Genomic DNA, 25,710 nt, shown 5'->3' with positions numbered 1-25,710 from the left:
GTTAGAAAGTGTTCGCTTTGATACCGGTTGCCTGGATTGTTTGGGTTGAAGGAGACAAATAATTGAGAGGAATGTCTGATTGAGTCAGTCTTATTCTTGAAATAGGCGAAAGCTCTTTTACAGTCCAAGGAATGAAGAAGTTTTTGTCGATCGTCAGAATGTGGTTTTGAGTAAAACACTGGAAGGTAGATTGTTTTGTTTAAGTGAAAAGCAGGGTCCTTCCCTGGGTCAACTGCGCTGTCGGCCATAAAGAGTTAAACTCATTTTAAATTAGTACTTAACTAGATTTTACACACTATGTTCAAACAGAAACTGTTCCTGTTCAGTGCATCAGAATTCTGTCAATGAGACTGTGGATAACTGCTGCCCTCCCACCTATAGACCAAGTGCTTAATCTGTGTTAAGAGAAGGTATAGGTAAGCTGTCCTATTCTAATAGACTTAAAAAGTTTCTTGGTTATCTAGTAGTTTTTTGTTTTAACTTTAAACTTTATAGTACTATAATAAGTACAACTCACCACTCTCGATCTCCAATTCCCTCTCCAAGTACATAATTCCACTAGACCTACCAGAGATGCATATAGAGGTTCCCTCCTGGTTCCCCCAGCGAAAACGACCAAACACATCACCGTAAGAGATCGTGCCACCTCCACAGCTGGCCCTCTACTGTGGAATTCCATTCCTACAGACCTCAGACAGGAGCCCTGCCTCCCAAATTTTAGGAAAAAACTTAAGACTTGGTTATTCAAGCAAGCCTTTCCGGACACAACTCAATGACACAATCCAATAACTCCTAAATCACCTTGCCGTTTGTTTATAACATTTATTTTGTATACTACATTTAAATTGTATATTGTTTAACCATTTCTATCCTCTTTTCTATTTTTCCTACTCCAAGTTTGGCCACCTTTGTTAAATGTAACTGTACCTTCTGTCACCACAGTTCTAGTTCTATGTTCTTAAGTTCTATGTATTTTATTGCACCCCCATTCTATGTAAACCAGCAAGATATGTTTTCATGATTGCCGGTATATAAAAACTCTAAATAAATAAATAAATAAATAAATAAATAAATAAATAAATAAAATAAGTACTAACAGCACCAACGACCCCCAACCAATTCAAGGATCAAGAGTCTAAGTTGTAAAATGAACACGTCTCTCCTAAGCTATGATAACTAACATTTTACAGTATATTACCAAATGTTCTGCACTGTATTGATATTTCTTGATAAAACAGGCCTGAACATTTTTTATGAAACAGTTTAAAAGCAAAAAAAATTATGAATACGTATTATTTATCTGGATAGCTGCTGACTCGAGACTGAGCTTAAAAGTTTTGCTTATAGAAATGTATGTCATTTTTTTATCTTAAATTATGTGGAGAGCAAAATCAACAAAGCAGGAGAACACAAGAGAGATTTGGCAAGAACTTCAATGTCCAAAGCATTCAAAGCTTTTCATCCAAAATTATTTAATAAATTTCATCAAGATATCAGGGAAAGCTTTTTCAATTGCATTCACGGTCCCCCGGCACACTCTGTGTTTGGTAAACTGCATTGGGAGGGACCAACCAAATCTTAATAGTGGCATTCAAAGCATGTATTGAACAGTGTATTAATTTTAGCCAAATACTGATTTGTTTTATAAGTGCAATAGTGAAATAACTATACACAAATCACACAGGGGTTGATGAAACCTAATTAACATTATAAGACAGCTATATGACTGAACAACTAGAAAGCTGTTCAGCTGTTCTCTCTATAAACAGTTGTATTTCTTATAACATTCTAACCTAGTTCACAAATAATGGCAATGCAAGCTCGGACCATCCTGTCTCTTTCCTGGAGGCCATCATTTCCCACTGCTATTAAAGAGTTGGCAATAGAGCTAGGGAACAGGGAAGCATTCACAGTGATCATCTGGAAAAGAGAAAAAAAAAAGCAAAGTAAAGATTTTTTCCTCAAAATACAGTAAAATTTTTCTTCTTGGCATATAAAGACCTCTTGGCCCATCTAGTTGCCTCTGCCTACAGAAATTTCTCTCATTACAGTGATGTTCCCACTACCCTCTGTTTGTATTCCACAAAAAATATAATTCTGTCAGACACTGCTTTGATTACTACCAAATCTGATACAGCATTAGCCTTACCTCAGTAAACGTAGACACCAAAAAACTGCACACTAAATAAAGTTAAGACAAAACACCACAAGCTCTCTCACTCATATCTGCCATTATTTGTGATTTGCCAATTTTTTTATATACTGTATTAGAAACAAAATGAACAGTTGGTGATGAAATTTTAATAATCCCTTGATATTCTTTAGAACAGAGCAGAAGGCCCCACAAATATACAGTTGTCTTGCCAATTATTTGTTTCTCATCTTGAGCAGTTCTGTGGAAAGGCAAGACTATATACTGAAATAAAGCTAGTTTGTTTATCTGTAAGCAGGATTCACCATAGACAGCAGGATGAATTAGCCATGACCAATGGCCAAGGTTATCCAATGGCACAGAACAGACATCTCTTTACTGAGCAAGCATGGGAGTACCAGCATACGCCTTGCGAACTCCTCAATCTTTCGCAGAATTTAAGCTTTAGTGCAGTAATCAGCTCTCCATTTTGCTATCTACAGCAAACCTTATTTTCAAGAAAGCAAATTTGCTTTCTCCATCAACAACCGGGCCTGAATTAGCTATGCCCCACCAAGCTAAAGGTTGTACAGCTGAGCGAATACTGAAAAAGCAACCAGGCTCCACCAGTGCAGAGTGGGCTACTGGGTGAACAGGCTGGGTAAAACTGCTTGCCCAAAACTATCACTTCTCAACATGTTGTCCAGACAGTATTGGGATGTGAAAGTGTGTACAAACAATCAAGTCACAATCGGACTGAGATGCACTTTCATTGCTGAAGTACTAAGCCTTGAAAAAAGCAAAACAAGTACTGGAGACAAATCTCTTGGGCTCCAAAAAAGCTGGACTGACATCAGGATTGAAATCTCTTCTACCTGAAGCCGTAGGCTCCCTGGCTGAAATAAGGATGTCTTCCAAGCTTTTCAGAAGGAGAAGAAAATTACTGCACATTCAACTTCTATGCAATGAAGCCCAGAGAAGACAGAACTGGGTGGCAAAGCCTGCCTTTCTCCTGCATAATGAGGGACTGAGAAATTCTCAATGGAATTGGAGACTGTACTGACAACCGGATGAGATATGGAAACACTACCTGCCATGGCCATGCAGGAACAATGAGAATCATCTGAGCATGATCCTAAAGTACTTCCGAACTGTCCTTGTAACTACTCGAATCAGAGATGCATAAAATAGACTGATGTCTCAGTTTAGCAGAAAAGCATCAGAAGCTGAACTGTACCTGCTTGGACACATAGTGCAAAACCATTTCACTTTTCTGTTGCATTCTGAAGCAAATGGAGACTGTTATGCCTGCTAATTTCCTTTCCTTGAGAGTCCTGCTGGACCAATTCAGAAAAGTTGGTTTTAGTCCACCACTCCCCCCCCCCCCAAGTTGATGGAGACACAAGACACTTTTTTCTGTGCGTCATCATCATCAGATACAGGGAGGAGCAGCTGGGCCCTAGTTAGTAACGTTCTGTCACGTTAATGGAACCAGTCCCTAAATCAACAGTACCTTTATCCTTGCCAGGAGAAGGGAATCTCTTCTCGTATCCCCTAGCCAGGAGGAGAAATGTGAGGAGAAGGAAGAAGAACAAATGACACAGAGTAGGTCCAGTTGCTTCACTGAAGATAAGAGAGAGAAAAAATACATATGTGCAGCTAATATGTTCCCAGGTGGGTCCTGGATTGGTTTAACAGGGCACAAAGAAACAGAGTTGTTTATCTATAACAGGTATTTAATGAGGCGAGCAGGATGATAGCCCTCACAAGTGGGTAACATCATCAGATGGATCCCAACACAATTTCTAAAACATTAACTGTGCCCTACTGGGCATGAGCAGACTGGCATGATACCAAGTGTTAACGGAATGAGGGCCCCCTCAGTTTTCTTTGTTTTTTTAAGCTTAAACTTGGAGAAGCCAACTCCAAGGGGAGGTGGGAAAGTATCATGAGGACTAAGATCCTGTTGTCCTTTGGGAACACCTGTTACAGATAAGCAACTCTGCTTTCTCATGGACAAGCAGGATGGCAGGCCTCACAAGTGGGAAATCAGCAGTTAGACTGCTTTGAACGAAAAAAGTGGAACAAAATAGTGCCAATAGGCACAGAAACTGTTTGTTGGCAAAAGGCCTTTGTTTTATATTTCTTATAAAGGCGCAGTCTGGAATAAAAACAGACCCTAGGAGGGATGGAGTTGTATTTTATACCTAAAAGAGATTACGCGGAACAGCAAAGCCAAACCCACTGTTGTGTCAGGAGTCCCTCATCAAATAGTGTGATGTGAATGTAAGGAGAGAACTCCATGTTGCAGATTTGTAGATCTCCTCCATGAAGAGCAATCTTAGGTGGGCTACCAACACTACCATGGCTCTGACTCTATGAGCCTTAACAAGACCCACTAGATCTGGACCCGCCTAGTCATAACGGAAGGAGATACAATCTGCTAGCCAATCAGAAAAGTACATTTGGCAACAGCAATCCCCAGTTTATTGGTATAAAAAAAAAAAGCTGGGTAGGCTTTCTACAGGCTTCAGTCTGCTCCAAGTAGAAGTCCAAGGATCTTTTGCAGTTCAAAACTGTGCAATTCTTGGTTACTGTGGTGAACATGTGGACTGGGTAAAAATTTCTGAAGGACGGATGAATGATTAAGATGGAATTATAACACTACCTTAGGCAGAAACATATAAGTATGTAGTGCCACCATAACATGATAAAACCTGTAAAAGGTAGGAAAGTTATTAGACTGAAGCCCACTGACTCTACTCGTTGAAGTTACCACCTACCAGGTCAGCTACTTCATGCTGCAAGAGTGCAGTGGCTCAAAAGCAGTTTTCATCAGTTGGGTCAGTACCACATTGAGTCTCTAAGACCAGACCTGGCAAGGGGCGGCCCATGGGCCGCATCCGGCCCGCCTACTGTCTGTGACCGGCCCGCCCGTCTTAGCTCAGAGTTGGAGGCGTGGCCTGATCTACACTGCTGAGAGCAGACGCTTGATTGTGGTGCTCCCGGCATCAGCTCCGTGCGAAGCTCAAACAAACATAACTAGAGCGGGTCTGGTACCTAGAGTCAGCGCAGAGAAAAGCTCGTAACTGCGAGTGGTACCGGAGTTACATCGGGTACCACGCGCTCCCTCCCCTGCAGCGGCGCGCCGCCATTACAGGGCCTGAGCACGCCGCCATTACAGGGCCTGAGCGCGCCGCCATTACAGGGCCTGAGCGCACGCCCATCGGCGCGAGGGAGACACTGCAACTGGACCCCACATACCTGCCGGGATCCATGACCTCAGAGACTGAGAACTGCAGTAATCAGTCCTTCCTGCCTGCTATGTAGTTATTGCCCGAATCCAGGGAATATTTAGCGCTCTGTGACAGGCAGCACGTCCAGATACACCAGTGACAGGCAGCAGGTCCAGATACACCGGTGACAGGCAGAGCAAGCACTTACAGATACCGTCCAGATACACCGTTGCCAGGTAGACTGTCCGCTATTACAGAGCCTGTCCGCGCGTCATACGTTGTCCTGCTCCCGTCTATTGCCTGACTCCAGGGAAGGGATCGCAGCAGCTACTAGCGCTCTGTGCTTGTGACACTCGGGCAGAGAATCGGGACTCCCATCGGAAGATCTGTGGTGGGTTCCAGTGCCTGCCAGTCACCTCTGCTGGCTTCATGATGCCACTGAGCTGTACATAAACACCAGCTGCTACTACTTATCTCCGGGTATTGCTATTGCTGCCTCCCTCCCTGCCATAACCCCACTGTGCAGTCCATGTACATACGTCAGGGTGGGACCCAGCTTCACCTACATTCTCTCTACACCACTTCAAGCCAGAGGCCATCTTCTGCAGGATAAGCTCAGTGTCAGCAACACTCTGAACATTACGTTAAAAAAAGTAGTAGTTGTAGTTATTAATTGTGGCGAGTGATCGGGGCCGGTAACTGAGAAGATGTCTTTTCCTAAGGCTCCTTTTGAAGTGGTTTAATGAGCACATAAGTATGTAGAGCGCATCCAGTAAGTGTGGATACAGGGTGGTTATATACAAGTCATACACAGATCTGATCATACTCACATTTCTTTATTGTTGCTGTCTCTGTGCTCTCTTCTTGGGGCAGCATACTTCTGCTGGGGTATAGTATTATATGCAAACAGCTGGATGTGTATTACTCTATTAGCCAAGGTTAGCTGTTAGCCCTTAAATATGTCGGCTAACGTTAAAAAAAGAAAGATTGATGGAGAATGCAGAGTTTTTAACAAGGAATGGACTTCTAAATATTTATTTACTGAAGCCAAAGGTAAAGCTGTGTGCTTAGTTTGTGGAGAGCAGATAGCTGTGTTTAAAGATTACAATTTGAATCGCCATCACGAGACTAAACACGCAGAGAAATACAAGAACTTGACGGAGGTAGAGCGGGCACGGGCATCTGAAGATTTGCTAGCAAATCTGCAAAGGCAGCAAGGATTTTTTACAAAGCTCCACTCATCCCGGGATGCAGCCGTCAGGACAAGCTTTGTAATATCCCACAAAATTGCAAGAAACAGCTATTCTCTGATGGGGAGTTTGTCAAAGAATGTTTGGTGGACTCTGCAGCGCTAATTTGTCCTGAGAAAAAAGAAGCATTTGCAAATGTGCCCCTCTCCAGGCGAACCGTAACAAGACGGGTCGAAGACAACGCAGGGAATTTGGAGCTTCAGCTGCAAAACAAAGTGGATAATTTTTTTTTTTTTCCCTGGCTCTGGACGAGAGCTGTGATGTCCGTGATACAGCCCAGTTACTTATCTTTGTACGTGGAATAACAAAAAACTTTGAGATGACTGAAGAGCTGGCAGCTATGCGATCAATGAAAGGTACCACAACAGGGAGTGATTTGTTCACCGAAGTAAATGCATCCATGGACAAACTGGGACTAAAATGGAACAAATTAGTAAGTGTTACAACCGATGGCTGTCCAAATCTGACAGGGAAAAATGTCGGACTTTTGAAGCGGATGCAAGATAAAGTGAATGAAATAAACCCAGAACAGAAATTGATATTTTTGCATTGCATTATGCATCAGGAAGTGCTGTGCAAGTCGGTGCTAAAAATCAGCCATGTTGTTGATGTTGTAACTAAGATAGTTAATTTCATCAGGGCAAGAGCACTGAATCACAGACAATTTGTTGCACTGTTGGAGGAGCATGAAAGTGAACATAGTGACATAGGCTACCAGACAGCTGTGAGATGGCTCAGCCTTGGAAAGGTGCTTAAAAGAGTATGGTACCTGAGAACTCAGATTCAGGAGTTTTGTGAGAAGAAAGGCAAACACATCCCAGAGTTCTCACATATGCACTGGATGGCAGATCTGGCCTTTGTTGTTGATGTGACTACACTAATGAATGAACTAAACACCAAGCTGCAAGGCAAAGGCCTCTTTGCACATGAAATGTTCAGCTTGGTGACAGCTTTCATGAGAAAGTTGAAGTTTCTTTCTAGCCAATTGAAGGGCAAAATTCTCACTCACATGTCAACACTGAAAGAAGTCACACCATCAGCTGATCACCTCGACAAGTATTCATCCATGTTTGCGGCACTACATGATGAATTTTCCAGAAGATTTGAAGACTTCAAAGCAGTTGAGAGTGAAATGCACATGATTTCTTCTCCCTTTACATGCTGTGTGGATAATGCACCCAGTGATGTCCAGTTTTAACTCATTGATCTGCAGTCTGACAATCTACTGGCAGAGTGTTTTAAATCAGTATCACTGCTGGAGTTTTATTCTTCTCTCAAAGAGGAAAACTTTCCACACATAAGGAGGCATGCTCAGAGGATGTTAGTTCTCTTTGGATCTACCTACGTATGTGAACAAACATTCTCAGTGATGAAGTTCAACAAATCCAGATACAGATCCTCTTTCAGTGATGATCACTTATGCGCTGTTCTTCGCATATCCACCTCAGATATTCAACCTAACTTCAATGCACTTGTTCAGGCCCAAAACAGGCTAGATTTCTCTCATTGAACATTTTCATGTTATTGTAATATTTCATTTAAGGTTCTTTATTAAGTTAAAGGGATGCCGGTCTTTGAAAAACTTGCTATTTTAGATCAAGATGTGATGTTAGTTTTTTAAACACTGTGAAAGTTGACAATTTTCTAAAGTGAACAATCACAAGTTCATTAAAGTTCATCATCTCATCATTAAATAATGATGTAATTAGGTCCTCCATATTTTCTTTGAATCTTTGTATTACTGTTTGTTTATGAAGGGATAGTATATATACTATATACAGTATTGGGTAGAACTGAGTTAATTATATTAGTCCGGCCCTCTAAAACCATCCCAATTTCTCATGCGGCCCCATGGGAAAATTAATTGCCCACCCCTGCTCTAGACACAACTGAGGCTTCAAATAAAACAGGTCCTGTATCAGACAATCAAAGATTGTATAGAGATGGGTCTACCTTCTACAAGGCAGGTTATCAAATGCACTGTGGTGAACCCTTACTGAGTTGGTAGTGAGACTTGATTATGACAAGCATAGAAGGTGATCAAACAGTTTTTGTGTGGAGTAGGAGAAAAGGTCTAAGGCCTTTTACTGATACCACAAGATAACCCTCCTCCATTTCAGTCCATAGAACTTCATGAACTCCTTCCATGAAGTTAACAGTACATGAGATACATCTTCTGAAAGATCCAGGGTTACATAGTTACCTTCTCAATATCCAGGATGAGAAAGCCAGGAACCTGATATTGGGACTGCACAACAGACCATGATCTTGAGTGATGAGAGCTGGGGAATTCCCCAGCCTGACTGGAACCCCGACAGACATCTCCCATAGGAGTACTAAATCCGTCGACCAAAAGAGGACTATGAGAATCATGGTCATCCTGTCTTCTCTGAGTTTCAACAAAGACTTCATGACAAGTAGAAATGGAGGATAAGCTTACAGCAGGTCCTCGCTCCAATAGAGGGCAGAGGCTTCTGAAGATAGTTTCCTTATGTCCCTTTCCAGGAAGAGAGGAGTGGGACCTTCCTGTTCTGGGAAGATGCACACAGATGCATTTTCAGATCAGATATTCATGGAATATCCAATTTGATACACTTCTCTCCTCCCCGCCACCCCCCAGGCCCATTCAAGGGGTTCCAGGAACAAGATCACTTTTGCTGGCCAACCGATCTCTGAAAGCCTTTAGAGCATACAAGCTCTAGGAAATGTATGCAATGAAACTTTTCCTCAACTGACCACAAGACCTGAATGTGGCACCCCTCTATATAGGCGTCAGACCCCAGGCTGGATTCATCCATAATCAGGACAATTCGGTCTGCAAACATTTGGAAAGTTATGCCTCTAGTCAGACTGGAATTGTTCTAGCATCAGGACAGGGAATCCCTGAGAGTTGCATGATGCGGATGCAATCTCGGAGATCCTTGGGTGGCCTAAGCCACTATGATCTGAAGGTCTATCGGGCTCTTCACTCATGGAGAAATGCCATGAAGACCAACAACTTCAACATGTCACGTACCCATGCCTGCTGACTCACTTGGACTCTTTCCATTGCAGATATGAATGTAACAGCCCTCTGATGTGAAAGGAATAATCTTGCCTGAGTCATGTCTAGCAGTGCTCCTGTCCTATAATTCTAATTGAGAAGATGGGTTCAAGCAGGACTTGGGTAATTTGACGACAAACCCTAGTAACTCCCCCGATAGTTTTGCACACTGATTTGTTGGCACTCGCCCAGTATGTGCTCTTGACAAGCCAATCTTGCAGGTAGGGGAACACATGCAGCCCTAGTTTGCATAAATGCATTGCCACTACGGCAAGACATATGGTAAAGAAACGTGGGGCTGATGCTAGGCCAAAACACAGCATGTGGTACTGAAGGTGAAGATCCTCTACCACAGATCTAAGATTTCTTCTATGACTAGAAAATAACTTTGTGACTGTAAGCATCCTACAGATCAAGAGATCATAGCCAGTCTCTGTTTAGCAAAAAGGGAATTAAGATGCCCAGGGAAACCATCTAGAACTTTTCTCTCTTTAGATACTTGTTCAAGGCCCTTAGGTCTAGGAAGGGACAGAGTCCCCCTATTTTCCTTGGAATTAGGAAGTACTTGGAGTAGAATCCCCATCCTCTGATTTGGTGGTACAGGTTCAACTGCATTAGTCTCCAAGAGGGAGAAGTGCTCCTTCTGAAACACGTCCTGACATGGAGATTTTCCTTCACAGGGACTAGAAGCTGTTTTGATGGAACTGCCAACAGATGTAACCTGTTCCCTTCCTCATATTATGCTGAGAATCTATAAGTTTGAAGTTACACTGGGCCAACAGTTTACATAAAACCTTAGCCTGCCTCCGACTGGAAGGTCCTCTGGGCAAGGTTACTAGGATCTGGGCTATGCTCTCAGCAATCCAGCCAAAACCTTGTTACTAATTTTAACTGTGCTGTTGGCAGTGTCAATGGGCCCTTGAAGCCCCAGAAGAGGACGAGGTGCCTGTTGTGAAAGGATCAAATATGTGGGAGATAATGCTTCCTTGGCTAGAAAAATTGTCATCTCAGCCTGATACCTCCTGGCAGAGGGCAGTGAGTCTGGAATGGCTATGGAGAACTGCTGAAGCATTGCAATGTTCTCTCATCTGCCCACCACGTCTTTGACCTCATCTCCAAAGAGATTCTCTCCAAAGCATGGCAAATCCACAAGTCTTTCCCTGACCTCAGGTTGGAGTTATGAGGCCCAAAACCAGGTAAGCCTGCAGGCACCAATTCCCACAGCAAAGACTCTATGCCATTTCAAAAAATATCAAAGATAGATCTGACTACATGTTTTCCACACTCCATTCCCTTATCCACCACTGACTGAAGGTCGCTGATTCTGAGGAAGTTGCTCAGCTACCTCCTGCATCTGCTGCAGCTGACCCAGCATGTACTGGTTCATGAAGAGCTTGTAAGAAGTAATATAGGCATTAAGCAACACTCCCCGGAAAACCTCTCTCCCTAGAGTATCCATAGTTCTAGAACCCTTGAGAAAGGATTTAACCATTTAACCACCACAGATTGCTATGCTAGCTGCCTTTTTTTTTTTTTTTAATCTGGGAGCCTTCTGGATTAGATAAATTGTGTCCACTTTTTTTTTATTCAAGGGAGCCACAAAAAAGGATTTCTCTTACATTCTTATCTGTATCTCCTGGAGGATCTCGTGGACTGGAATTACTGTATAAAACCAACAAAGGAGAGGTTCTTGAACAGGGACTTCCTTCTGGAGGAGCAGAGGTGTCAGAGAAAAGATATGAAGATTACTCTGTAGCAGAAGAATAGATATATCTGTAGCTGTACCTCTAGGCATACTGAATCTGATCCAGATAACACCTGGGGAAAAACCGCAGATGCTGCCCTTTCTGCAGACAAAGTCTGAGAGAGTGGATTGCTTGTCTTTTGGAATCTGAAACCCAAGCAAATCCTGCACATCAGTGAAACTTCCTCCCCCAGTGGACTGTAGATCACTATCTGTGCAGCCACCATTGGTCTGCATCAATATCGATGCACTCAATGTAGGGACACTGATGCTCTGCAAGGCCTTGTCTAAGGCCTGCTGGATTTTCCTATTCAGCTCCTCCTCAAAGACTGCCAATGCCAATACTGGTTGAGAGGCAGAAAGAGAGACAAAGTCTTCCTGGGAAGCCAGAGCTAAATTGATAGCTGACATCTAGATCCTTGGAGAATGCTGCATAGAGAATGTGCTCTCTTTTTTGTAGGGCATCGATAGGGACTTCATGACTGCAGTCAGAATGTCCCTGCTCCTGGCACTGTACACTGCTGAAGACTGATGCTGAAGCTTGTTTGTCTTCATTTGATATCTGGCATCGGAACTCCTCAATGCCAGAGTCGAAGAAACCAAACTCTTGGTCTTCTTCAGAAAGGACAAGTCAGACAGTGGTCTGTCCCTGAAGTCCTTCTTGTTGTTTAATTAATGTCAAGGAGGTTTGATGCCCTCCTAATGTCGATGCATTACCAGCATCCACGTCCCTCAGTGCTGATGATGATGCCTTCAACTGTGATGCCAATAAGCCAAACTCACTGTGCCCAAAGTACCTCTCCATGAGTTCCAGCAGGGACCCATGCCCCCTAGGGATTACAAAGATGCACAACTAGGGACATCATGTGATACCCCAAGGAACAAGTAACATCTATTATGGGGATCCATGCTATAATTTCCTGTCACATAGAGTACATCTCTTGAAGCTAAAGATGCAAAATCAAATTCTATGACTGTAGGTGGTCAGAGCATCTAAATTAAATGCAACAATGGAATGGAAACTTACAAAAAACAAAAATACAAAAAAAGCTTTACCTAGGGACACTAACAAGGGATAAGAGACCATAGGGACCTGTGCTGAATGATTCCTGCCTGTTTTAGGAGAAAACCCCCAAAGAAAACAGAAAAGAGAGAGAGAGAAAATTTGCAACTGGTGGGTTGTCCCTTACCGGAAGTGGCATGAGCAAACAAATTTCATAGTTCTGAGGCTTGGGGGATCAATGTGAAAGCAAGGAAAATTGCAGTAGGAAACTTGCGCCTTAGCCCATGGAATAAGATCAAGGTGGCCACCATAAGCTCCAAAAGTTGGAGATAGTCCAACACTTGATTAAAATGCTTGCACTTGCACCACAATTTTGTTGACCCTTTGGCAGGTTAGGAAGATATGTCCTATTTTCAAATCAAACTGGGCTCCCAAGAACTCTAAGGACTGGGAGGGGCTTCCAAGATCTGGTTGTCTTGAAATGATTTGGCCATAATGAGCTGATCATGTAAGCTGGGATGCACCATGATGCTTTCCCCGAGGATGGCCATAACTACCACCATGGTGAAGGTCCTTGGGGTTATAGAGAGTCTAAACGGCAGAACCTTGAATTGGAAAAGTTATCCCAAGACACAAAATCTGAGAAATCTCTGGTGATCTTTCCAAATGGAAAAAGGCTTCTGCCAGGTTCAGGGATGAAAAGAACTCCCCTATCCTTACTGCCACTATAATTACACAAAAGTCACTATTCTGAAAAGGGAACTCAGAGATACTTGTTGCTTTCAGGTCTAAGATTGGGCAAAAGACCCCCCCCCCCCCACACACACTTTGGGACCACAAGATAATTCAAATATTTAAATATTTTCCCTGGACCTCAGCTGGGACCAGAATCATGGCTTCTAATCTTTGACGTTTTTCCCAGGTAGCTCGTACTGCTCCTCTCCTGGTGGTAGACATGAAAGGGGAAATCAAAGGCATCGCAAGTTTCAGGGAATATACCATTGCACAACATTTAGGATTCACTGGTCCTACGTGAAGTGAGTCTACTCCTGGAAAAATTGCTGAAGGTGACTGTCTACCAGAACTACTTCACAAGGGACCCACTGAATCTCACTGGGATAATCAAACACCTCCCGATGTCCCAGAGGTGTCAATCCTTGACTTCTTGGCCCCACAAAAGGAGTGATTCATGCCATGAAAATGACACCCAAGAGGGTGATTGCTTCTATGGCCTGAATCTTCGGGATTCCCAGAAACTACTATAGCTTCTGTGACCTGAGGCCCCAAACAAGGTTTGTCTTCAGGAAGCTTCTGGGGCTTGGATTCTCTAAAGTCCTTGACCAGCTTTTCTAGCACCTCACCAAACAATAACTTGCCCTTAAAGGGCAGTTTATTGAGGTGGGTTATGAATGTGGTGTCAGATGCCCAGTTATGCAACCACAGTAGTTTTTGAGCCACAACCACAAAATGAGAGGAAACAGAGGTTGTCAAATAGAGCATCTGCCAAAAAGGCAACGCCCAGTTCCAAACATTTTGACTCCAGTCTTTCAGAAAGCTGCTGAATCCAGTGGACTACAGCCCAAGCAACATATCCTCCACAAATACAGGATTGTATGGCCAGCGCCACTGGCAAGACCACCTATTTTAGGAGGGTTTCAATCTTCTTATCCTGTGGGTCCCTGAGTCATACCACCTTCTACTGGTATAATAGTCTTGCATGATACGGCTGACACCATAATGTCCACTGGAAAAACTCTTAAGAAGGCTGCTCTTGTCTTCTGCAGGCTGGAGATACAATTTGTTCATACCCTTACTTCCCACCTTCTCTGAGAGGACTGCCATTTCACCAAGCATTTTAAAGCTTCGTGCAGCATAAAGCCCTTTGCAGGTCTGCAAATAACCTCTAAAATTGGATCTCCCACCATAGATTCCTCTACCTTAGAGTCCACCTTGATAAAGGAAACTAGAGTAATGAGAGTAGGCAGCTCTTCCTTATGGAAGAGTAATGACAAAGGAGCCCTCATCCTGAGAAGAGCACTCATAATCCCCTAAAGAATTCAGAGGCGGTTGGGGTAGCTGGGAAATCCAAGTTACCTGGAGCCACTCATGGCTACTTTGGAGTAGAGCCATGACAGTCAGCAGGGATGAAATCCATGCCAAGCCCTGAAACCAGTGGTAATTCACTCCCACCAGGCCTGGTGCTGAAGGCCCAGTGCATAATTATAAACTCTGAAGAAAATATACCATGGGGGGAGGTAACCATATTGCAGGGGAACATTCAGGTACCATACCCCCTCTCAAGGGAGAGGAACAGAAGTCTGTCCCCTTGAAGCACAAGTCTTAGAGGGTGGGGTTGAAGATGGAACAAGGAAATTAGATGCTGACATCTGCCACCACAATGCTGCCCACGCAGCTGCCTACTTCTCTTGCCCCACGGGAACAAAGGTGCGCAAGGGCCCGAGGTCTGAGACTGAATCCGTGGAAGGAGGCCCTGTACCAGCATATTGTGGGGGGGGGGGGGATGGTACCTGAATGTGCCCTGCAATGTGGTTACCTCCCCTCATGGTATATTTTCTTCAGAATTTATAATTATGTACTGGGCCGTTAGCACCAGGCCTGGTGGGAGAGAGAGAGAGAACACAGGGAAGGGGAACTGCCAGATGTCGGTGATCAACCCTCTACCACCAAGGAAGCCCAGAGACCTGCTCAACCAGGGAAAAACTAAGTCCCTGAGAGGTAAAGATGCTCAACAAGTGGAATCAGCCCAAAGAAGGGCTGTTCCACAAGCAATCCAGCCTCTGCTCAATCAAGCAAAGGCATGGGTCCAAGGACCCTGGAATCTTGCTGCACCAATCAATACATGTCCACCATTTGATGGAGACAAAAACTACTGGTAACAGCCTAGGCTGCACCTCCATTTATCCACTGATGATGTCCCTCTGTCTCCATCAGCTGGATGGTAGAATATAACCCACTTGTCTGAATGGGTCTAGAAGGATTTTAAGGAAAGGTTAATTGTTGGCTGTCCCTAGAGATCAAATAAACTGTGCACCACTCACTGATCCAATGAGTAGCAAAACTCAGCTGAGGCCATCCACTAGTGTGTTTAGGGTTCCTAAAAGGTAAGTCGCTTGCAGGTGAGCTCTAAAGGAGGGCCCATGACTATATCGGGACAGGCCTCTGGCAGAGGACAAATGAGCTTGAGTATAACCATTTTATTATAACCACTTGATTATCCGTTTGGATCAAGATTGCCTTTCCTTGTACCGATCAGAGATTTCGTCAACATCAGCGATGGTTCAAGTTTTTCTCTCTACAATTCAACATCCGACTTTATCTACAGAACAAAAGGACGCATTAGATCTGCCTCTTACCACCACAGAAATTGGAGCGGCAATTAACTCCCTCGCTCAGAAAAAAGCACCTGGTCCTGATGGTTTTACATCTGACTTTTATCGCTCATTTCAGAAATCCCTCATTCTTCATATTCATAAGTACTTCTCTATGTTTCTCCTTCCTGGCTCTTCTCCTGTTTCTTTTACACAGGCTTGTATGGTAGTGCTTCCAAAGCCAGGTCGTGATGAAACCAATACAGCTAATTATAGACCCATTTCTTTACTGAACACTGACTACAAAATTTTTAGCAAAATCTTAGCTACTCGACTGTCTCGAGTATTGGGTTTCTTGATCGACCCAGATCAATCTGGCTTCATCAAGAACCGTCTTATAGCAAATAATACCAGACTCTTTCTTCATGTACAACAATCGGCTTTCTCATCCTCTATTCCATCAGTGGCCGTCTCATTAGATGCTGAAAAAGCGTTTGATCGAGTCGAGTGGCCCTTCCTATTGACCACACTACAATGGTATGGAGTAGGTCCTGTGTTCCTAGAGTGGATCAAATATATATATGCCTCTCCAACGGCATATCTCTATATCAACCAACAAATTTCTCCCTCCTTCTCTTTATATAGAGGCACGCGCCAAGGCTGCCCGCTTTCTCCGCTACTATTTAACCTGGCTTTGGAACCTCTGTTATCAGCTATTAGACAGTCTAATGCTATTCAAGGTATCTCAGTGGGTTCTGAGGTATATAAGCTTTCAGCTTATGCTGATGATGTTCTCTTATTTTTGCAAGAACCTGGGAAATCACTACCACCCTTGTTTGAGCTAATATCCACATACTCCTCTTTATCTGGCTATAAAATCAATTGGAGTAAAACCGAACTATTGCCACTTAATCACTCGGCTTCCATATTGGATCTCACCAATCTCCCTGTTCAGACCAAATCCTCCAAATTAAAGTATTTGGGAGTATATTTTTTTATGGATCCTTTAGATACTATAACTCATAGTGAATCTACAATCATATGCTCTTTAAAGGATATCACCTTACAGTGGTCTCCCCTTCATCTTACGTGGTGGGGTAGACTGGATACTATTAAGATGGTATTAGCGCCAAAAATTACATATATCTTGAACATGATACCTGTATTTTTTTCCTCTGATTTTTACAAGCAGGTAGATAGATTACTAGTCCGTTTTCTATGGCACAATAAAGCCCCGCGTATTGCCCTTTCCAAATTAAAGAATGTTCGGAGCAATGGTGGAGTGAATTTCCCAGATTTTTATTCATATCATTTAGCATTTATCTTGCAGCAAGGATATTATTATTTTGATTTCGAACATCTGGATATAGTTCCTCCTCGATGGCTTCGTATCGAACAGGATGCTTTAGCTCCTTTCCCCTTGTACTGTTTTCCTGGTATCTCTCCTTCAACTCGTATGAATACTAACCACATTTTGAGATCTCTGCATAGAGCTTTTTCTGAAATAGACTCAAGAAGGCCAGAACGCTCTTTAGAATGGCGAGCCTCTGCGTTGGCACCCTTATGACATAACTCCTCCCTTAAGATTGGAAACACTACGCCTTTTTGGCCCATATAGCTTTGGTGTAATATATGGTTGGTTTCCTCAATTTTGCAGACTGGTAAGATGTTACCATTTTCTCAACTGACAGAGCGCTTTGGGCTACCCGAAACTCAATATTATGCCTGGCAACAATTGAGAGCTGCTTTACAGCCTCATATTTCACATACGGCCAATTATGACCAATCTTCTTATTTATGGGAATTTTATCAGACACAGGGTGACAAAGGTCATTTAGCGTCACGCCTATATAAACTGATTAAGAAGCTTTCGTCACGGCATAGCTTGACAATGATGCATTCCGCATGGTCATCGGATTTAGGTATTCAAATAACACCATCTATGTGGCATTATATCTGGAACATTTCCTCACGTATCTCACTTTCGTCCAGTTTGACCCAAACATCCTTTTTTATTCTTCATAAAGCAGTCTGGACTCCATGGAAACTATATAGAGCCGGTTTACTAGAGACTCATGCATGCTGGTCTTGTTCGGCTCCGAATGCCTCATTAACACATATGTTATATGATTGCCCCTTTGTATTCACATTTTGGGGACACGTTTGGGATAAGATTTCAGACATTATGAATTTTACTCTCCCTTTATCGTATTTACTAACCGTTCTTAAAGGGGCATATCAGTCTCTTTCTCTCTCCTTGCCACATCGTAAACTACTAGACTTTCTTTTGACTATTGCCCAGCATAATATTATGTCCAACTGGAAACGAAGTGAGATGCTATCTGAACACTTATGGTGGAATACAGTATGCTTATATACCCAATATGAGAAGGCTATGGCTGTTAAGTGTGGCCGCTTAGGCAAATGGTCTCAAGTATGGAAACCATTAGACGCCTATATTAATGCAATGTAATAATTTATTTTTACAGTGTATGTGTCTTACCCTCTGGCATGATAATCTTTTACAAGAGGTACTTTTCACTCTCTTTTCTCACTTGCTTCTATTGTTTCTTTTTTATTTACTTCTTTTTAATTCTCTCAGCTACCTTTATTTAATCTTTTTTCCTTTTTTTTTTTCTTCTCTTTCAATAAATGACCATTTGTGAGTTCATGTTCAAGTCGCGGAATTTGTATTATATGCTCTGGATGTTCATATGTATAGACTTGTACTTTATGTATATGTAATTTGTATTATTGTTATAAAACTTTAATAAAAACTTGTCAACTAAAAAAAAAAAAAAAAAGATTGCCTTTCCTGACAGCAGATGAGAGAAAACTTTCAGTGCATAGTGATTGGCATGCAATTCCAGTTAGGTTGATCTGAAGGCAACTCTCCACTAAGGATCATGCTCCCTGTGTTTGAGCCATTACCCACATTAGCCCTCCCACCTCTTGGTGGAGGTGTCAGTGGACTCAATCTCCTGATAAAGTGAGGTCTGCACAGGGAGGCCCACACAGGTCTGACAGTTAATTTCCACTGCAGAGACACTCATCTTGACCATCACAGATATGGGGGTGGGGCAATGATTGCCTTAACAGGTCCCACCATTCTCAAAGGCCTCACACTAAAAGCATTTCATGTTCAGCTGGATTATGGGGACAACATGCATTGTAGCAGTCATGTGACCAAGAAGGACCAAGACTGTTCCTATTGCAGGAGAGTTTTCACAAGGCCATTTAACTCTGCAGCCCTTTCATTTAGGAGGAATGCTTGCTCCTGTACAGAGTACTCTATGCTTCTATGAGCTGAATCCTCTGAACTAGGATTAGGCTCAAATTATCAAAGTTGAGCAGAAGTCCCAGGGTCTGGAGGAGCAAATGGATTTCGAGGGACTCCAAAACCCATGATAGTGTTGGACCCTTCCCTTGCCAATCGTCTAAGTAGGCAAATTGCAGACACCGTCCCCCACCAAAAATACACTACCTCAAGAAACAAGCACTTCGTGAACACACTCAAAGGGGAGTACCTTGTACTAGCAACATATATTATTTACTAAAAATCTGACGAGCTTCCTGTAAGATGGATGAACGGGGATGTGCACTCATCCAATCGCCCAGCTGAAAGAAAGGGAGGATAGTGTGAAGGGAGTTTATCTTGAGTTCTCTTGAACCTGAAGTTTGTTCATAAACCTAGAACCCTCCCATGTTTTTTGAGAATGAGGACATACCAGGCGTAGAATCCCTGATCACACTCCTAAGAGGGCATCTACTCTATCACTTTCTTTAGTTGAAGTTGGACAGACTTGAGACAGGTCTGAATTGAAGGCTAAAAAGCAATGGGTCATAAAGAGGCAAAAGAAACACAAGCAATAGTCACATTCTACAATTTTTAGGACTCATCAGTCCTTGGTAATCTTCTACCCTCCACTGGCAGAGGCAGGGAATCGGACTCAAAATCCACCAAATACTGGGCCTCTGTGTCTATTGCATCTGCTGCAGAATTTTCACTTGACACCTGTTCCTCTGATGCCCACTTAAAAGAAGTTGTTGTGCTACTATAAAGAAGGAAGGGCCTGACAATGTTGAAAAGAGAGGAAGGGGTGACTGAAAAAAACAGTAGTCTGTAAGAGTAATACTGACATCTGGGCAGAGGAGGCTGTCTTCTCTGGCTGACAACCAAATCATGGCTAGATGCTCCTTAAGTTGAGCCACTGTTTCCTTAACTTTGTCTCCAAACAAGTTGTGTCCAATGCAGGGAACATCTGTATGACAGTCATGTAGATTTTCACGCACGCCACAAATCCACAGTCAAACCAATTTTTGCACCACAATAGCTGCCAACGAATTCCTGGCCTCATACCAAACGCCTCAGCTTAGGTGGATTAGATACGTCTCACAACATTCTGCATCCTCCACTGCCTTATGAACATTGGCCCGCTCCAGGTCTGGTGGCTCCATTAACAGATTCAGCTTTTTGATGCATTTATGCACATACAGAACAATGTATTAGTGATGTATCACAATCCAGGCACAGAGTTTTGGAAGGATTTCTTGCCGAAAGGTATCCGGCAGTTTCGGGTCTTTCCCTAGGAGAGTACTCAAGTATTCTTGGGTCCTTTTGGCCCACTTGTGGCAGACACCACCCCAAGAGAGTGCAGAAGCTGAACTATACAAAAAACAGTGAACAGAACAGGTCTGCAATTTCATGCTTTAGTTTTATTTCTTTTAGAATTCTGAGGTGAATACCACCTGGTCCTAGTGATTTGTTATTCTTTAGTCTATCAATAAGATTTATTACATCCTTCAGTTTCACAGCGATTTTATTTAGTCACTCAAGAGTCATCACAATCAAAACATAAAATATAAAATTGCAAAAATGACAATATAAACATAAAAATAAAAAATAAAATATAAATTGATAAGATTAGGAAAAGCAGATTAATAGTTAAAAAATTATAAGTCAAATTTATCAGAAAGAGATGAGTAGTAGCAAAAATGATCAAATGTCACCATGTTAAGATAGCATGAAGCAAATTAATATGAAAATCATTACATCTTTACATCAGAATACTTGCACTTTAAATATTCTCATCATACCTTTCTGACTAATCGGAGAGCTTGTGTCCTCTCTACTTCATTACTCTGCTGTATGTCAATGCACCTAAACTCAAAATATAAAAATTAGATCAGATAATTAAGCCATTATACATGAGGTGCTCCAATGTATCTGTTAAGTTCATTTTTACTAGTAGTGAGATCCAAGTATTCAATTCTCATAAAACAAACATTAGAAACAGGACAGTGGAAAGACAAGCTGTAAATATTTTTGCTAAGTTTTTCAGCATAAAAAACACAGGCAATATGCAAATAATCTAGAATCTACTGTATGTGCAAGACATATGTTTGTGTGTGTGTGCGCGCATAATCGCATAGTAAAACTGCTTACCTGTAACGGGTGTTCTCCTAAAATAACAGTTCAGTCACACACAGACCATGTTTACCACTAATCAGATTGTTTCAAAGCTATCTGGAAAAGCCTGAAGGCCTTTCATTGCCCATGCACAGATATGACTGGGGAGGGGGGGGGGGGGGGGGCTGGGAGTGATGATGGGAGAGCAACTCCAAGGGAAGAAGGCAAGGCTGAATGAAGGTGAACTGTTATTTTAAAATATATCTAGCTACAGGTGATCAACTTTGCTTTTTGTGAAGATTAGTTTAGCAAGACACATACATGGGGCTCCCTAGTTTTGAGTTGCCTTCAACAAAAAAAGGTACAGCAATAAAGAACTGCCACTGGAAGGGAAATATTTTTGGGTAAAAATCATTTTTTTCTATTTTTATCCTTTAAACACACAACACAAAAGACAATCCACACTTTAAAATGAGCCGATGGATGGAGTTGGATTCTGCTCCTCAAAGAGGCTGAAAGAGACAGATTGTACAAATCTTACTATCCCGTTGGGAAGATATGTCTACATAGTGACAGGAAGTGAAAAGGTGGACTGAACACCATGTCAAAGCCTTGTAACCCTTTTCAAAGGATTTCAATTTTAGATGGGCAACCAAAGCTGCTACACCCCTCTAAGGTTAAAAAAAAAATACCTGGGCACAATAGAAGGAAATCCAATCTGCTGTCCAATTAGAAATAGTGTGCTTTCTCAATACACTTCCATGCCAACTTACCCATCATGGCCAAGCTTTTGGAAAAATAGTAAATAAACAACTCTCAGAATACTTGGAGGAACACAAGATTCTATCTCCTTCGCAATATGGATTTCGCAAATCACTAAACACTGAATCCCTTCTAATCTCTCACTGACTCCATCATCCTGAGCATGGACAAAAGACAACCTAACCTACTTGTTCTGCTTGATCTGTCTGCGGCCTTCGACACGGTCAACCACACAATTCTCTTAGACCGGCTCGTAGACATAGGCATCACAGGTACCGCTCTCAGCTGGTTTAAATCCTCTCTCTGCAACAGATCTTTCAAGGTAAAAATAAACAATAAAGAATCGCATCCGGTTAGCTCCAATCTGGGAATCCCCTAAGGATCTTCCCTTTCACCAACCCTATTCCACATATACCTTCTACCTCTCTGCCACCTTCTTACCAAACTAAAGATCAAACATTATCTCTATGCGGATGATGTGCAAATTCTCATTCCTATCACTGAATCGCTACATAAAACTCTAAGCTTCTGGAATAGCTGCCTCCAAGAAATCATCACGCTCCTCTCTAGTCTCAATCTAGTCCTCAACACTGACAAGACTGAAATCCTCATCGACTCTCAGGAGGACAGCCACCTTCTCCTTAACTCACCTTCCGCTCTTCCCGACAACTACAAAAACTCGTCTTATGTAAGAGATCTGGGTGTGCTCCTGGACAACTAGCTTAACCTCAAAAGATTTGTAAACACCACCAAGGAATGTTTTTTCAAACTGCAAGTCCTAAAAAAGCTGAGACCCCTTCTTCATTTGTATGACATCCGCTTGGTACTGCAATCAATCATTCTCTCAAAAATAGACTACTGTAACTCTCTGCACCTCAGCCTCCCTGCAAACACCATCAAGCCCCTTCAGATGTTACAGAATTCTGCTGCTAGGATTCTGATGAACACAAAAAAGAGCGATCACATCACGCCTATCCTATACAACCTCCATTGGCTCCCTATCAAATTCAGAATCCTTTACAAAGTCCTTACCATTTTGCACAAAACCATACACAATCTCTCCCCAATTGATCTCACCATCCAGCTTCGTCCTCACACCTCGGTCAGGCTGATTAGAAGAGCCTACCAAGGCACTCTATATGCCCCCCCAGCAAAAACATCCCTAAGGAATAGGGCCCTATCCACTGCAGGTCCTCCACAATGGAACGCTCTCCCACCAGATCTCCGACAAGACCCTTGCCCGATGTCCTTAAAAAAAAAAAAAAAAAAAACCTCAAAACGTGGCTATTTAGATCAGCGTTTCTAGAATGATGACAACCAGTTCATACCGTCACATTAGCCAAACCAATTCATCTTAGCTTGCCTTATTGTATCCATCAAGTATTGTATTTTGTAATTAAGTTTTATCTATGTATTTATTAACCTTCTTGAGCAATGTCACATAGCTCATCAGTCTAGCTCTAAGTTCTTAGTATCTTATTTATTAACGTGTTCATCCTTGGTTTCAATCATTGTCTCCCATCTGTTCAATGTTATTTATTCAAAGTTTATTCTTTGTTTAGTGTTCTATGTAACGCTCACATGCGAGGTTTTTTGTTCACTGTAAACCGGTTTGATTTGTATTCTATACAAGAATATCGGTATATAAAAGTAAAAAATAAAATAAAATAAATAAATAAATGCTAATGTTGCAGAGTCAAAAGAAACAAAAGGTTGGGTGAATTTTCTAAGGGCTTTAGTCCACACCAGAGGAGACAGCCCTCTTACAGTCCAGAGAACAGCATGCCTTCTCACCTTTATGAAGATGTGCTGTAAGGAAAAATGTTGAAAGGGTAATTGATTAGAGTGGAAATGTGACACCCCTCAGGCAGAAAGTTGAAGAATGTGTGAAACACTACTATGATGAAATCTGAAAACCTGGCTTTTTAAACAAGCATTTTATAAAGATAAAGAGAAGGAGAAAAATAGTTGATAGATAAGGATGCACAAAGCTAGAAGTTATAAGTAACCTACAAAAGCATATTAATGTTAAAATCAAACCGCCTAATTTGTTCCTAACAATCAGGATTAACTTACACACTTAGTTCATTATTTTAAATTGTTACCATACTATGATGGCACATGATTAATTTGTAATCTATACCACCCATATTTCTCTTTATCGTGCCCTTCTGTAAACCGTTGTGATGGTTATTTAACTTAACGATATAGAAAAGTTTTTAATAAATAAGGTGGGGATTTTTTAAAAACATTTTTGATTGGTAAGTTCTGTTTTAATTTAATCTATTAATGACATATTTGCGACTTGTGCAATTTTGTTTTATTGATTTTAATATTGAATGCATTTAATGTTTATTATACTGTTAATTTTTTTGTATAATGGTTTATTACATTGTATAAATAATAATAACTTCATTGTGTCCCCAAGTCTTGGTACTCTTTGAAAACAATCGATTAACATTTACTGTTTCCACTCCATTCATTTTATAGACCTCTATCATATCTCCCTTCAGCCATCCCTTCTCCAAGCTGAAGTGTCCTAATCTCTTCAACCTTGCATTGTGTAGCTATAATTTGGGCATCATTTTGCTCTTATTTATTTAACAGTTTTATATACCGAATTTCTTGTAACAGGATTACAAATCAAAACGGTTTACATAATAACAATAACAGTGCCTCAAATAGTGCAATTACATAAAACAGAGGAATACAGAACTAGGATCATGAAACTGTTGAAACAAACCAGGGTATATATATATTTATCGAGCTATGATACATGGCTGGTAGAGAATGGTTAGGTTAAGACCATGGTATTGGCAAAGGGCCTTGGGAATTGGGGCTAAAGTAGGACATATAGCATTTGACTTGTCCACATTAAATTTAATTTACAATTTGCATTTCCATTCTCTCAATTTTGCGGGGTCCGCTTGCAATGTCTCACAATCCTCTTGTGATTTAAAAACTTTGAATAATTTTGTCATCGGCAAATTTGATTACCTCACGTGTTCCCATTTCCAGGTTGTTTATAACTGTAATAAAAAGCAGTGGTCCCAGAACAGATTCCTGGGTCATTCCACTATTCACCTTTCTCCATTGGGAAAATTTACCATTTAGCCCTTCAGTAAGCTTTTTCTGCACATGCTCATGGAAGCCTGAACCAGCAACCATGAGACTTACCTCAAATGCTCAAAGTAATGTATCTTGAGCCATCAGTTGAACTGTGTAAACCATCTGCATCTTTTTCACGGAATATGATTCTCTTGGTTAGTAAAGAATACCACCAATTGAAAGATCTTGATCAGAACAGAATGAAGAATAGCAATGGCCGTAATGTGAATTTTAAACGTAAGATCAGTTACTGGAAAGTCCACCTGAATAGTAGTCGCGGTTCTCTGTAAGGAAGTTGTTGCTTACTAAAAATTTAAGATAGGCTTTCTTCTCATTCTAGATTTTAAGGATCTTCAACAAATTCTTGAAAGAAAAAAAGTTCAAGATGGTTTTCTTGAGCTTTATAAATTCCCTTTTCAACAGTGATGCTGGCTGTGTTCTCATGATCTGTAAGAGGCATTTTCTGTCAATAAGCAGGTTGAATTAGCCATGCTTTCTGCACGACATCCTCCGGTGGCACGGGGCAGAGCTAGCTCTCCTAGATTGCAGAGCTTTGCTCTATGGATATGCATGAATATTCCCATGTGTTTCTTCAGATCTCCTTTGTTACTTTTTCTACTTGTGACTGGAGTCTGACCACGATCAAGCATCCTGATGGGACTGTGGGCGAATGTCTCCGTGTTTGAAGAGGCAA

The 25,710-nt window shown here is 41.8% G+C and overlaps 1 protein-coding gene across 1 annotated transcript in view; it reads right to left on the bottom strand.

Moving 5' to 3' along the window:
- The window catches only part of RICTOR (RPTOR independent companion of MTOR complex 2), a 663,554-nt gene that overhangs the window by 536,266 nt on the left and 101,578 nt on the right, over window positions 1-25,710 (bottom strand). Inside the window, 2 exon segments of the mRNA XM_029578377.1 lie at window positions 1,794-1,920; window positions 20,834-20,897. Of these exon segments, the coding sequence (XP_029434237.1) occupies window positions 1,794-1,920; window positions 20,834-20,897 (191 nt within the window).

This window comes from Rhinatrema bivittatum, chromosome 1, assembly GCF_901001135.1.
Source record: "Rhinatrema bivittatum chromosome 1, aRhiBiv1.1, whole genome shotgun sequence".
Classification (NCBI taxonomy): domain Eukaryota; kingdom Metazoa; phylum Chordata; class Amphibia; order Gymnophiona; family Rhinatrematidae; genus Rhinatrema; species Rhinatrema bivittatum.
The sequence above is the reverse complement of the archived record's forward strand: the minus strand, read 5'-3'. Positions and strand labels throughout refer to the sequence as shown.